Source organism: Corapipo altera, unplaced genomic scaffold (assembly GCF_003945725.1).
Source record: "Corapipo altera isolate COAL_440 unplaced genomic scaffold, ASM394572v1 77b, whole genome shotgun sequence".
Classification (NCBI taxonomy): domain Eukaryota; kingdom Metazoa; phylum Chordata; class Aves; order Passeriformes; family Pipridae; genus Corapipo; species Corapipo altera.
In genome coordinates this window covers 1,292,749-1,306,275 of record NW_020884933.1, presented here as the reverse complement: position 1 = coordinate 1,306,275, position 13,527 = coordinate 1,292,749, and the positions used below count along the sequence as shown (strand labels likewise).

The 13,527-nt window shown below is 45.2% G+C and overlaps 1 protein-coding gene across 2 annotated transcripts in view; it reads left to right on the top strand.

Moving 5' to 3' along the window:
* The window catches only part of GUCA1B (guanylate cyclase activator 1B), a 14,766-nt gene extending 2,348 nt beyond the window's left edge, over positions 1-12,418 (top strand). Inside the window, exons 2-7 of one of the 2 annotated variants that reach the window (XM_027659872.1) lie at positions 1,437-1,729; positions 2,120-2,218; positions 5,294-5,777; positions 7,738-7,887; positions 9,510-9,624; positions 10,232-12,418. In XM_027659872.1, coding sequence (XP_027515673.1) covers positions 5,574-5,777; positions 7,738-7,887; positions 9,510-9,624; positions 10,232-10,359 — 597 coding nt within the window. In that variant the 5' untranslated portion in view covers positions 1,437-1,729; positions 2,120-2,218; positions 5,294-5,573 and the 3' untranslated portion in view covers positions 10,360-12,418. Of the gene's footprint in view, positions 1-1,436; positions 1,730-2,119; positions 2,219-5,203; positions 5,778-7,737; positions 7,888-9,509; positions 9,625-10,231 lie in introns of both variants that reach the window. The other variant, XM_027659870.1, reaches the window with a different exon arrangement.
* Positions 12,419-13,527: the final 1,109 nt, after the last annotated feature.

The window sequence follows — 13,527 nt, the reverse complement described above, 5'->3', positions numbered from 1 at the left end:
AAACGGGATGTTTAGGGGAAAAAAGTTCATTTTAGGCTGGTTCCCCCCCCCCCTTTTAAATGGAATATTTAGGAAAATAAGTTTCCTTTTAAATGGGATTTCCCCTCCTCCCCTTTTAAATGGAATATGTAGGAAGTAAAATTTCTCTTTAAAACTTCCCTCCCCATTTTAAATGGAATATCTAGGAAGTAAAATTTCCCTTTAAAACTCCCCCCTCCTCATTTTAAATGGAATATGGAGGAAGTAAAGTTTCTTTTTAATTCTTCCTTCCCCATTTTAAATGGAATATGGAGAAAGTAAAATTTCCCTTTAAAACTCCCCCCTCCTCATTTTAAATGGAATACGGAGGAAGTAAAATTTCTTTTTAAAACTTCCCATTTTAAGTGGAATATCTAGGAAGTAAAATTTCCTTTTACAACTTTCCCCTCGCCCCCGTTTTAAATGGAATATGTAGGAAGTAAAATTTCCTTTTTCAACTTTCCCCTCCTCCCCCGTTTTAAATGGAATATCTAGAAAGTAAAATTTTCCTTTAAAACTTTCCCCCCATCCTTCTTTTAAATGGAAAATCTAGGAAGTAAAATTTCCTTTTAAATGTGATAAATATGGGGGTTTTCCCTTTTAAATTGAATATCTAGGAAATCAAATTTCTTTTTAAGTGGGATATATTTTTTCCTTTCAAACTGAATATTTAGGAAAGAAAATTTCCTTTTAAATGAGATATACTGTCGCCTTGTAAATTGGATATTTAGGAATGAAAATTACCTCGTAAATGGGATTTTTTTTCTTCTTTTTAAAAGGAATATTTGGGAAAGAAAATTTCCTTTTAAATTTGACACTTTTTTTCCAGTTTAAATGGAATATTTTGGAAAGAAAACAAAACATTCCTGTTTGGGTTTTTTGGTTGTTTGGGGTTTTTTTTTGCCGTTCGAAGCATATTCTGCCGAGTTACAGAATCACAGAATCATTAAAGGTGGACAAGCCCTCCAAGATCATCCAGTGCAACCATTAACCAGCACTAAACCACGTCCCACAGCACCACATCCACGTGTTTCTGGAACTCTTCCAGGGGCTGTGACTCCACCACTCCTCTGGCTCTCCCATTCCAGAGCTGGACCATCCTTTCAGTGAAGGAATTTTCCCTGTTATCCAACCTAAACCCCTTCCCAGCACAACCTGGGGCCATTTCCTTTTGTCCTAAATCAATCCATAAAAATCCATATATGGGATGAAGTAAAAACTAAAGTCACCTCCAATGAACACAAAGCCACAGGAATCCTTTTTTTTTTCTGGAAAGCAGAAAAACATCCCTTTTTCCCACCTCCATCCCCGTTCTGGGATCACACCTACCCCTGGGAAGGGGCTCAGCAGTATCTCTCTCCTGGTCCCTGCTCAGTCTCCCACCCTCCAGCCTCACATCTTATTTATTTTCCTCGTAGGTGGAGAGCTGTGACTCAGTGGTGAATCTTGGTTTCAAGGATCACACAATACTTTACCAGCCAGTTTCAGTGAACCAGAAAAAAAATTAAAAAAATAAAAAAAATTGGGAATTTCCCTTCTCCTTCCCATCTGTGATCACTATGGAGAGTGAAGAGTCCTGCCTTTGGAAAAGCTGACTGACATCCACAGCTCAGGGCTTGGAGCTGTGCAGGATTTTGGAAATCTTCACACACAGAGAAGGCAACTCAAAGTTTTTCTTGGAAAGTTTGCCTTGCAAGATGCCAAGTGCAAGGTAAATATCTCAGGCTTCATTCACCCAGCACGGAGTGCCACTCAGGGATAACATTAGCAGGAGTTTGTCAGCACATAATACAATCTTCCTGCCAATAAACAGGAGACAAAAGGTGACACTCCAAGGTCAGTGTGTTGGATGACAGTGAAAATGGGGGGTGAGATGGGTTTGGTTGGTTGTACTTTAATATGTAAACCAAGGGACAGCTGCTCCTGCAGTGCAATGTAATAATACATATATTACATATATTACATCCACCCTGGTGTTGTTCCTGCTGTATGAAAGTGTGCAACGGGATGGACAATCTTGGGAGCAGCTGGGAAGAGACACAGGGAGGTGTTGGGCTGAACTCCCAGCCCAGCTATAAAAGGATCTTTGATCTCTCCTCAGATGGCTCAGCACAAAAGCTGCCCTTCATCCTCCCCACATTCCTGCTGTCCACGCCTCCCTCCCGCCTGGAGACAACGGGGACATTTAAGGATGCTTCAGGTTTGCTTTGTTTGTGGTTGGATGCTCGGGGAGCTTTGGGGATGACGCCAGCAGTGATGCTGCTCCCTGTCCTGCACTCCCTGACAGAGCAGTGGCAGCTGCCCTGGGCACAGGTTTGCTCTTTCTGGGCCCACTGGAAGGAGGGTTGAGATGCTCAACCCACAGGAGGGGTCTTGGGGCAGGCCAGGGCTGGGGGATTTAAAATAAGGGAGCAGTGTGGCAAAACAACCAGGGGAGGGCTCCTCGGGTCTCATTTTGCCTCCAGTTTGACTGAAGTTGGTCCCCTCATCCCTGCCAGCACCCTGCTGCCTCTGTCCCAGCCTCCACTGCCTCCCCAAACAGCAGCAGATGCCAAACAAATGAGTCTTCCCAGCTCTCTGCAGGGTTTGGTGGTTTTTTTTTTTTTCCCCTCTTGAGTTTCTCCCAGGCTCTGCTGGAGCGTGTGGCAGCATGTTTGGGACTGAGCTGACAGGAAATAAGCTGTCTTTTTTCCATGCTCTTGGCTGGGAAACTCCACAGCTTTGGAGCTGTATAGGTAATAATTCTGGGATAACTCATTAGGCAGGACATGTAATCAGATGTTGCCTGTTGGTAACTAATCATCCAAAGTGTTGATTCTGGCAGAACATACACAGCATTGATGCTGCTCCTTCAGGCAGGCAAAAAGGACCAACCTCTTCATTGTAGTGTTTTCTAGAAAGAATTATTTTTATTTTTACTTCTCTCTGCCTATATTTACCTCTACCTCCACCGTTTTTTCGAATCAAATTAAGAAATCCTTTGGCTGATAAACTGTCCCTGATAAAGTGACACTGTGCTGGCTGAGAGACTCCTCCAGTGCAGTCTGCAGAGCACACACCACCACGAGAGGATGTGCAGAGGAATTTTCATACCAGGAGCTATAGGATTTACTTTATTTCACTGCCAAATTAGCATCACTGCTTTTATCAACACGATTCTATGTCATGATACCTGCAACAGCAGCAGCCAGGCTTTGTAACCCGGGCCTCTTGCAGCCCTTTGTTCCTGGTTGGAGAAGATTGCAGCCATCAAAACAAAGAGGAACCATTTTCACTCCTGGGAACAGATCACCGAGTTCCCCATAAGGCAAAACAAAATTATGCAATGAGTCAAGGCAACAGTGCTGGGCATGTGGAGTCTTGTTGTGTGCTCTGAGCACTCACATTCCAGCAGGCAGCCAGCCTCCCGTGCAGGAGAGCAGCACGAAATGGTGGGAGGCTCCAAAGGGCACATCCAAAACTCCCCAGGTGTGCAGGAAAAGAGAGATGAGTCCTCAGGTGTGCAGGAAAAAAGAGATGAGTCCTCCCCACCCCTGTCCTGGCACCACCTCTGTGGCCTGGGAGCTGTTTGTGACCCTGAGAGAACCCGTGTCCTCACCAGATACTGCCCCAAGATGACTCAAAAAAATTATATAAAATAATTTGTAAACACCACCGTGGCTGCCACGGGCTTCTTTCCAGTGGGTTTAGTTGAGGGGAAAACACTGGGGGATGGATTTGCTGTTATTTTTCCTGATGAGCCAGAACCTTGAGCTGCTCTGCTGTGGAAAAGAAATCTCAGAGTCAGGGGCTGAAGTTTGGCTGAAGTATTTACAAAAGGAAGGACTGAGTTCATTAAATGTGTTGAATTCTTCTAGGCACGAGGATAGAAAACACAATTCCTCTGCATTATTAATAAAAATATTTTAATTAAAACAGAATAGTCTTTCTGGCAACTTCTCTGGCCCTTCCCATCCATGGGATGCTTCTGCTCAACTGAATATATCTTCTTTTTGCTTTTCTTTTAAGTGAAACCATGCATTGCCTGGGTTCACTTAAATATAAAAATGTAAAAGTGTAAAGTTATACTATACGTGTAAAAGTGTAAAGTTATACCGTGCTCCTGCAAATCTCTGGATTTTGCAGGAATATCCCTGATGGAATACACGTGGAATATTACTGATGGGTTACTCAGAGGTGTGAGTGGACTCAGAGCAAACCTTGTTCCTCCAGTGCAGTATGAATTGCTCTACTGTTCTGCAATATCAAATTTTAGCCTGATTCTTAGCCAGTATTCTTCCTTCTGAGAGACTCCTATTACAAAACCAAGCCAAAAAAAAAAAAAAAAAGGAAGATCCAAAAAAAGTGAGCAGCTTAAATCCTTCAGGGCCTCAGCATTAGAATAAGGGAGTCCATTGTTTCCTATTAATGCTGCTCCAATCCTCTTAATAAAGATAACAGGCTGGCTTGGGCACATTTATAGCTACAGGTCATTCTTTCCAGCTGACACAGATAATGGTTGGACTCAGAACAATTGGTCTGATGTGGGTAAAAGCTGGTGGGCTCCTGTAAGAGAAGGAATGAGGGATGGGTGGTGTAAAGAGAGAGGAGGGTCTGAGCTGTGGCTGTTGCTGAGCTGGCAGAGGTCAGGGGGGATCTGGAATAAAAGCAATAAGCAAAATTCAGTGGGAAAGGGTGAACTGGAGTGTTTCCATGGATAAAGGCACTAAAGAGGGAAAAGGGGATAAAGGAGAACTCTTTTAAAAATAAGGAAATAAACCGTTCCTGTTATTTTTAACTTAAGGTTCTAAGACGGAATTGTGAAAATAAGAGGAAAATGTGGTTTTGTACCTATTTACTGGTTCTCTCACCCATTTTGTATAGAGCACAGCCTATAGTAGGTACTCAATTTACTTAATGCATTAGCAGGGTTTTTTCATGGGAGTGCTTGTTTTTTTTCAAGATTTCCTCTCTGTAATTGTTGTTTGTTCTTATGCCCCATCTCACTAAAGCAGTTGAGTCACCCCCCAAGCCAGCACTGGAAAAAACTAATGTTATTTCCCTTAAAATCCTTTTTTTTTCCCCTTTGAAAATCTCCAGTATTTACATTGTGTGTAAAAAAGGGACCCTCAGCTCTCAAATTCTTTGCCACCAAGGCATTAATGCATAGAAAGACTCTGACCCTCTGGAGTTTGTTTCTAAATAGGGCACAGCTCAGAACATCTGAAGGTCTCTGGGGCTCATAGGAGGGAATCTCCTAATGATCTTAGTTACTTTTATACCTGCCTGAGACCAGGGTGCTCCAGTGCAGAGAGGCAACCCTGAGATCACCCAGTGAGCACAAGGAACTGGAGCAGTGAGAACTCGGGAGAGAAGGGGGCAAGAAGAAAATAAAACACCAAGAAAAGAAGGTGAAATAACCACACGCAGAATTAACATCGAATAAAGGCACAAGGCAACCAGAAGAAAAAGAGCAAGGAAACAGCAACCAAAGGATATTACAAGCAAAGGAATTTGGGAAGGTTTTCCTTCTTTTCCTTCTGTTTTTTTTGGTGTTTTTTTTTTAAACCTGCAAAATGGGACAGCAGTTTACCAATGCTGAAGGGGAGCAAGGGGAGATCGACGTGGCAGAACTGCAGGAGTGGTACAAGAAGTTTGTGGTTGAATGTCCCAGTGGGACCCTCTTCATGCACGAGTTCAAGAGGTTCTTCGGGGTCCAGAACAACCAGGAGGCAGCAGAGTACGTGGAAAACATGTTCAGAGCTTTTGATAAGAACGGGGTAAGTGGTGAGGGGTTCTTACAGTTGTTTGTGTCGTAATTTGTGTGTCTTTTCCTGGGGTTTGCAGGTGTTTCAGTGCAGCTCACCCTTCGTGACACTGAGGGATGAGGAGGAGCACAGGCTGCACTGGGCTGGGATGGAAAAATTATTTATCTGCTGTGATAAAGGGGGAGTTACAGTGGAGGAAATTCCTGCTCAGGCTTGCTATATGTTGGAGGAAATGTGTTTCTATATGTGTATATACAGTATGAACAGGTGGTATATAACAAAATATTGATTTTAGCTTTGCTTTCCAAAAGCAAAGGAATGCTGAACAATTCTGACATTCTGGTTTTGATTCCCTTCGCTGTATTTGTCATCAGGCACCTGGAAAAAGTGGGCTTTCTGGTTTAGTCACAGTTCAGACATACCCAGGCTCTGCTGCCAAAGGCAGCCTAACACTGGCCTGTGATATTTTAAGTACTTAAAATAATGTCACACAGTTGCTTTTTTCATCTAGACATGGGTAAGCAATGCTTGTCAAGTGGTTCAGTTCTTTTTTCCTGAGTCTTTTGATCCTATAGCAACTGTGGGGTTGTTTGTTGCTGTGTATTAATATAGGAGAAGGGGAGACAAGTCAGTCATCTCTGACAAACTGATTTCCCTCATGCTCCCTTTGAAACCAGTGGCAAAATCACAGTGAGGTGGCAACAAAAGCCAGTTTGTGAGAAAGGATAAAAAAAACCCCTGTGGAATATGTGGGCAGGTCAGACTCATCTCAGGATCTGAAGCTGGAAAAACCCACATTCCTGGAAAAAAAAAATAAATAAATAAATAGAAAAACAGAAAGGTTCAGGTCCCAAATTTTGTTATGAAAGTTGTGCAGAGCAAACAATGAAGTCCCATTCCTAGTTTATAGGAGCTTTCCTAACAAGACAAAACCCCCCTGTCTTTAAGGGATGCTGATATATAAAGAACACTAAATTTAGGCAGGGAGTTTGTTTGAATATCCTGAGGGTATCTAATCAGTTGATCAGGACCTAACGACCCAAAGGATTATTGGTAATACAATAAGAAGATGGAAACAACTTCTCAATTGTCTTTTCCTGCTCTCTGGGCAGCACAAGCAGTTGTTGCTCCCAGGGGCTGTGGAACATTTTGGTGCCTGTGGGGAGAGGGGGTCACCCAGCCCAAAATCTCCCAGGGGTTTGCTGAGGGTGGGGAGGGCTGGGAGATGCCAAAGGGGCCCTGGGGAGGGTGTGGAGCTTTATGAGGACCATATTCTAGAGTGCCCTGAATCCCTTCAGGGTGAGGTTTTTAGGAGGATGAATATCCTGGTGTAAATCCTTTATTGGGGGTGTTCTTGCTGCCTTCTTCAGTTTGGTGACATGTCCATTGTTGAATTCTTCCTCGGGTCAATCAAGATAAAACCAGATAAAAGGATGGGGGAAAGGGGTAATGATTTGGTGTTCAGCAGTGAAGCAGCTGAGGTCATTGAGAATCTCTTCTCCAAAAAGCAAATGTCTCCTGCACTGATCCTCATCCTCAAGGCCAGGTTGGACAGTTTGGAGCAACTTGGGATAGTGGAAGGTGTCCCTGCCCATGGCAGGGGGTGGAATGAGAATGAGCTTTAAGGTCCCTTCCAACCCAAATCATTCTGTGATTCCTGATCAAGTCATTTTGTGGGGCATTTAAATCTCTAATTTCTGCAGTTTGACAGGTGTGCCCCCCCCCCTTATTGCACTGCTTTGCAGGAGAATTGCTTTGCTCCCCATTGTCACACTCCTCAGAGGGGCATGGCTGTGCCTACTGGTGGTGCTGAGCTGGCACAAACCTTCTTTGAAGTGCCAAATAAACAGCTGTCCCACTGGAATACCTTTTTGGCAATTTCAATCCAGGTTTTCTAGAGCTTTCAAAGCAGTTTTCTATCAACTTGCACCCAGTTAAGTGTCATCCAGCTGCTGCTTTTCTGTTTCCCCAGGATAACACCATTGATTTTCTGGAATATGTGGCTGCCTTGAATCTTGTTTTGCGAGGAAAACTGGAACACAAGCTGAGGTGGACGTTCAAAGTGTATGACAAGGATGGGAATGGCTGCATAGATAAACCTGAGCTGCTGGAAATCGTTGATGTAAGTAGGCATTGCTTCATCACTTCTTTAAGCAATCACTGTTCTTTGGCAATGTGTGTGGGGCTTGTGATAATCAGGTTTCAAGGATGGTGATGGAGTGAAAATGCCTGACCTCTGGTGAAAGGGTTCTGTGCTCAGTGGTTTGGAGCCTGGTGGGGTGTCTGAGGGGTCTGTTATACCCCTGTGGGCAGCCTGGCCCTTGCTGCTCTGTCAGGGATCCTGTCTCTCTGCTCTGCCTTTCCTTCCAACCCCTTCACACCAAGATTCATTGCACTGCAAGAGGGTTTCACCCCATGCCCCTTATAGGAGCTGTTTCCTGCCTGAGTAGCTGGTGAGAACACACTGAGAGGCACAAGTTAGTATAGAAATCCATTTTTAATGGTTCCTTTCTGGGTTTCTGCAGTTCTGCACTTAGCTTTGATCAGTGACTGTGTGAAGGTCTGACAAGAGGCACTTGGGTGATTCTGTGATTTGATTAGCAAGGTGGGAGCTGATCTCTTCTCCCAAGTAGCAAATGATAGAGCAGGAGGAACTCACCTCAAGCTGCACCAAGGGAGGCTGAGATTGGTTATTAGAGAAAATTTATTCACTGAAATGGTTCTCCAGTGGTGAAGTCACCATCCCTGGAGGGATTTAAAAGCCATGTAGATGTGGCACTTGGGGACATGGTTTAGTGGTGAACAGTGCTGGGCTAACAGTTGGACTGAGTGATCTTAAAGGTCCTTTTCCAACCTGAACCATCCTCTGGGGCTCAGCAGACAGTCAGACACAGGAGGCCTGTGCTCTTACTTGATGTGAATACCTTGGTGCTTGTGCTGGAGCATCTCAGGTGCTGCTCCCCCAGTCAGTGGTTACCACACATTCTAGGATCTCAGGGGAAATGCAATATCAAGACCACATCAGGAATTGAATGTGTGGAAAGCAGATTTTGGCTGGGAAGCGTGAGCAGGTCGTTACCTGCAGCCCCAGGTGTGGGGGAATCGGGTCAGCCTGTCTGGGGCATATCCCATTTTAGTCTTGAGGTCAGCTAAGAACTGCAAGAACTGTGTAAGGCCACTGCTAATCCCCTCTCTGGGGTGACTTTAGACAAAACCCTTCAGCCTAAGGAGTAAAGGTGACAGTGAACAGGTGGCTGTCAAGGGAGGAGTAGATAAAATCTGAGCCTTTCCCGTGGCAAAGTGGAACAGAAGCTGTGGGTCAAGACATGTGCTAATACAGGCTTGATCTTGCAGCTTGGGCACAAGTTCCCTGGGAGAGAGGGCTGGGTAAGTCCAGCTGTGCCTGGCTTTGGATGTTAGCAAAAAAATCCTAGTCAGGTCAGATGACTCTCCCATCTGTGAAACTCTCACTTTGTTCTTTGCAAAGGAACCCCGAGGTGTGACCAGTACCTGTGAGGAAAACAGGAGGGCAGCAGTTTCAAAGAGCAGATGAGGTAAATCTGCAGCCTGTGTGGGTGTAAGGTCAGAGGTTTCGTTCCAGATCTGAGGCTGCTGAGTGGCAGAGCCTTCCAGAGAGGTCAAACCCACAGCCTTTGAAAAAGACCTTCACAGAGTTGGGATGATAATGGAGTTCACTGCTTTTCACTTTCCAGTTCTTCTCTTAATTTGTGAACATCTTTTCAGTCTATCTACAGGCTGAAGAGGGCGTGTTGGTCGGACACGGAGGACAGGACCCCATTGCTCACCCCAGAGGAGGTTGTAGACAGGATATTTGAGTTAGTGGATGAGAATGGGGATGGTAAGTGATCAGTGGCACAAATTGCATTCATGTCTAAGGAGAGGTACCTGTGCTGGCCAGGCTGGCTCTGACTGTGGCTCTCCAGAAATCCCTTGTGTTACTCAAACACCCCGGGTTTGGTTCTGCTCTGTTTGATAAAATCAAGAGTAACTTGGTGGAGGAGGGTGAAATAATTATTGTTATTTTAACATAAAATACAGAGGAGTCACTGTTCTGTGTGGATTTTGATGCCACACAGATCTCATCCTCTGAAAGCCCCAAGAGCCAGAGGGCAGGTCCTGGTCCCAGCACAAATAACCTGAATAAAAATAATGGTTCCAAACTGGGTCTTGCAGGATCAGACTTGCAATCCTGGAGGAGCCTGGGGGAGCTACTGAGACGTTTCATGTCTCTTGTTCTGATGGGGCAGGTGAATGCACTGGCCACAGCCTGTGGTTTGTCTTTCAGAGCCCTGGCCTGGAACCAGGTGGGGGAATGAAGCAAGCTCTTGTCTGATTAGCATATTATCTGAAACACAGATGGTATTTGCTTCCTGCCTTCTTCTTCTTCTTCTCTTATCTCTCCCCTTTTGACTCTGCATCTTGTGTCCCCCTCATCTCATCCACAGGGCAGTTGTCTCTTGATGAGTTCATTGATGGAGCCAGGAAAGACAAGTGGGTGATGAAGATGTTGCAAATGGATGTGAACCCCGGGGGTTGGATCACTGAGCAGAGGAGAAAGAGTGCTGCACTTTGAGAAAATTCAGCTTTGGTACAGCTGACAGTGTGATGCTGACTCCAAGTGTGACTCTTCCTCTAGGGTGGTAGGGACTTTCCCTTGTAATCCAATCTCAGCATCCAGATGAAAACTTGGATGGTTTAAGAAGCCGTATCTCGACCTAAAACCCATGTGCTGCTGGTACCCAGAGACTATTTTTGGCCCATGAATAAGTCTTTCTGTGTACACAGTACTGTGTTTGCCAGCTCTGGTTTTTGGTTACACCCCAAGGAACAAACTTTTTTTTTGTGGCTTCCTGCAGCAGATCCTGAGCAGGGTTTTAGTCTGAGGACAGACAGGATGGGGAGGTAAGAAAGCCAGGCAGTGGTCCTGGTGTTTGCATCACTTAGAGATACAACACATCAAACCACCAGTGGCACCAACAGAGGGGCTCTGGCAGGTGTCAGACATCCAGGATGTCTGGGGGTGTGTTTTGTAGCCTATAGTGTCAAATTAGTGAAGACCAACAGATTGCTGAGTCCAAAAATGAGAATTGGGCTAGAGCAGTAGCCAAGGCACCACACAGAGCTGAGGGAAACAATGCATGGGCTGGAGAGGGGGAGCAGTAACACCTTCCCCTCCCTCCTGTGCACCAGAGTCTGCTCCTTCTGCCTGTCCAGAGGGTCTCTGAGGGGCTGGATGAATGCTGTTCTAAACACTGAGCAGCACAGGAATTGCTCCTCTTCAGGGCCCCATTTAGAGGACAGAGGGGCACAAGTGGGACTGGGCTCCGTTTGAGCCCTTGGTTTTTAGGGAATCATCACTCTGGAACAGCTTCTGCTCTGTGAAGGGTGGGTGAGCTCCAGGAGCTCCAGGGCTTTCACTGCACTGGGGAAAGTTTTGTGTGGAAGCAGAGATAGAGGGGAGAGCAGAGTTTTGGTTGGCAGTGTCTCTGCAGTGAGAGGATTTGTGCTGCTTTATTGGCAGGACCACCCAATCCTAAATCACAGGATGGTTTGGGTTGGAAGGGACCTTAAAACTCCTCCAGTTCCAACCCCCTGCCATGGGCAGGGATGCCACTCTCTAGATCAGGTTTCTCCAAGCCTTGTCCAGCCTGGCCTTGAAAAGAATAGAAAAAGTGACAAAAATCCGAGGTATGAAGCAGTACAGTGGTTTTACACTGGACTTAATTTAGCCACAGATACCAAATTCACACACATTGCAGGCTGAGCTCTGCTGTTCTGACCCATATTTCTACATGTATGTATGTGGAAAAAGAGTTTGGGTTGAATCAATATTTTGGGTCATCTTTATTGGATTTACTGGCTCATTTACAGGAAAAATTTAATCAGGGAAAAATAACATGAGTTTGCCTGTTTTATGTTAATTTTCCCCTGGGGTCAGTGGACCAGGTCATACCAATGAAACGCTTTACAACCCCTTTTTTGTGGCCTTTAATTAGGAGTGTACTATCTGTCATTAGTTGATTAGTTTGCTGGTTTGTGGTCTTGTCAGTTTAGCCAGTGTTTAAATTCAGGGACACGAGGAAGTGTTCAGGATAAGGCACAATCAGTGCTAGGGTTCAAATCATATAGATTTCCACTTCAAAATAGCCTTTCTAAGAGTTCTCTGTAAATACACACTAGTCTGTGCTGTGCTTACTTATCAGAGCTGATTAGACTCCTGGTTTATGCTGCTCTTTCAGGCTCTTTCAAGTCAATAGTTTATCAGCCAAAGATCTGACACAAAAATCTCACTTCTGACTCGAGAGCCCACATGAAAACATTCACTTTTGTGAAATGTGAATGAAAACATTCAACTTGTGGAGAAACGTTTTCATTAGAGGATACAAATCTCTAATTCCTTGAATTTCAGCATCTCAACCCACGTAACAAACTCTGCTTCTTGCACAGTTTTGAAGTGGCTGTTTAGTTACTGTAGTTGCACGTTGCTGGTTGGCTTCAATGCTTTAAATTCTCTAATTCTGCTCAGCCCCAGGCACTGGAGGGGCTGTTTGGTGGGCTCGTGCCAGCACCCCTCTCCTGGGGTGCAGAGGGCACCCAGCACTGAGCACTTGTACAGCCCTTGGTAGGAATTTTGTAACACACGACTTGAATAAAGAAATATTTATTAAAACCCTTTGTTTCGTAGCATTCCTTTTTTTACTGAGCATGGAAGTGAAGACCTGTGTAAGCACCCGAGCCTCTGAGTGAAACTGTAGCCTGTGAGGCTGAAATATTGAATTTAGGGGAGGTGTTGGTGTGAGAGCTGGGTAAGGCAGAGATAAGGCAGAGATGACGACGCTGCTGCAGAGGCAGAGCAGGGAATGAGTCTCTTCTGTTAAACTTTCATGTGATGACAGCAAAAAGCACAACAATATGAGTAAAAAAATGATACTTCTCAATGGAATTTGAAATGGGTGCTTAAAATAAAGTGGGCTGCCAGTGCTGCAGATGCCCCCACTGTGACCCTGCCAGGGCTGAAGCAGGAACCCTGAGGAATTTAGGGCTCAGGAGCTGGATGTTTCCACCTCCTCTGGCCTGGGCAGATCTGGGATGGACACACTGGATGTAGTTGTATCAGTGCTGGCATAACCCAGTGGAAAATTGTCCCTCTGACTGATTGTGTAATCTTTTGTCAAGGAATCACAGGCTGCTTTGGTCTTAGTCCTGTTTTTAAATCCATAGGTATAAACACCCTGATCTCTTCCCAAACTCAACTCAACGTTTGCAGCAAGCTGTTGATGTCAGGCATTCTGCATAATCCGTTTTCCAGACTTACAGCCCGGCTAGAATTGGATTTGGCTGATCGGATTTCTTTCGGGGCTAAATTTGGAAGCAGGATGGCTTGGAAAAGGCAAATGCCATGTGATTTTTCTGGGCTACCATCTGCTCCCAATGCTTGATGCCCCTGAAGTTGGGCAGGATTCAAGGTGGGACAGTCAGGTTAGAAAGCTGGAAGATGCATCCCTGGAGAAACTGCTGAGCAGCAGAAATAAAAGGCTGAGAGGGAAAGAGGATCATTGCACCCAGCTCTGTGCTTAGGCAGGCTCTGGGTCCCTAAAATGGTGTTCAGAGAGGGGAGCCTCATCCCTGGGCAGCTGGGGCTCAGTGGCTGCCCAGAGGGAAGGTTCGTGTCCAGGTCATTCCCAAAGCACCTGTGTGCAGCTCTGCCAGTATGGAAAAATGCCTTAAAATTTCTTTCTTT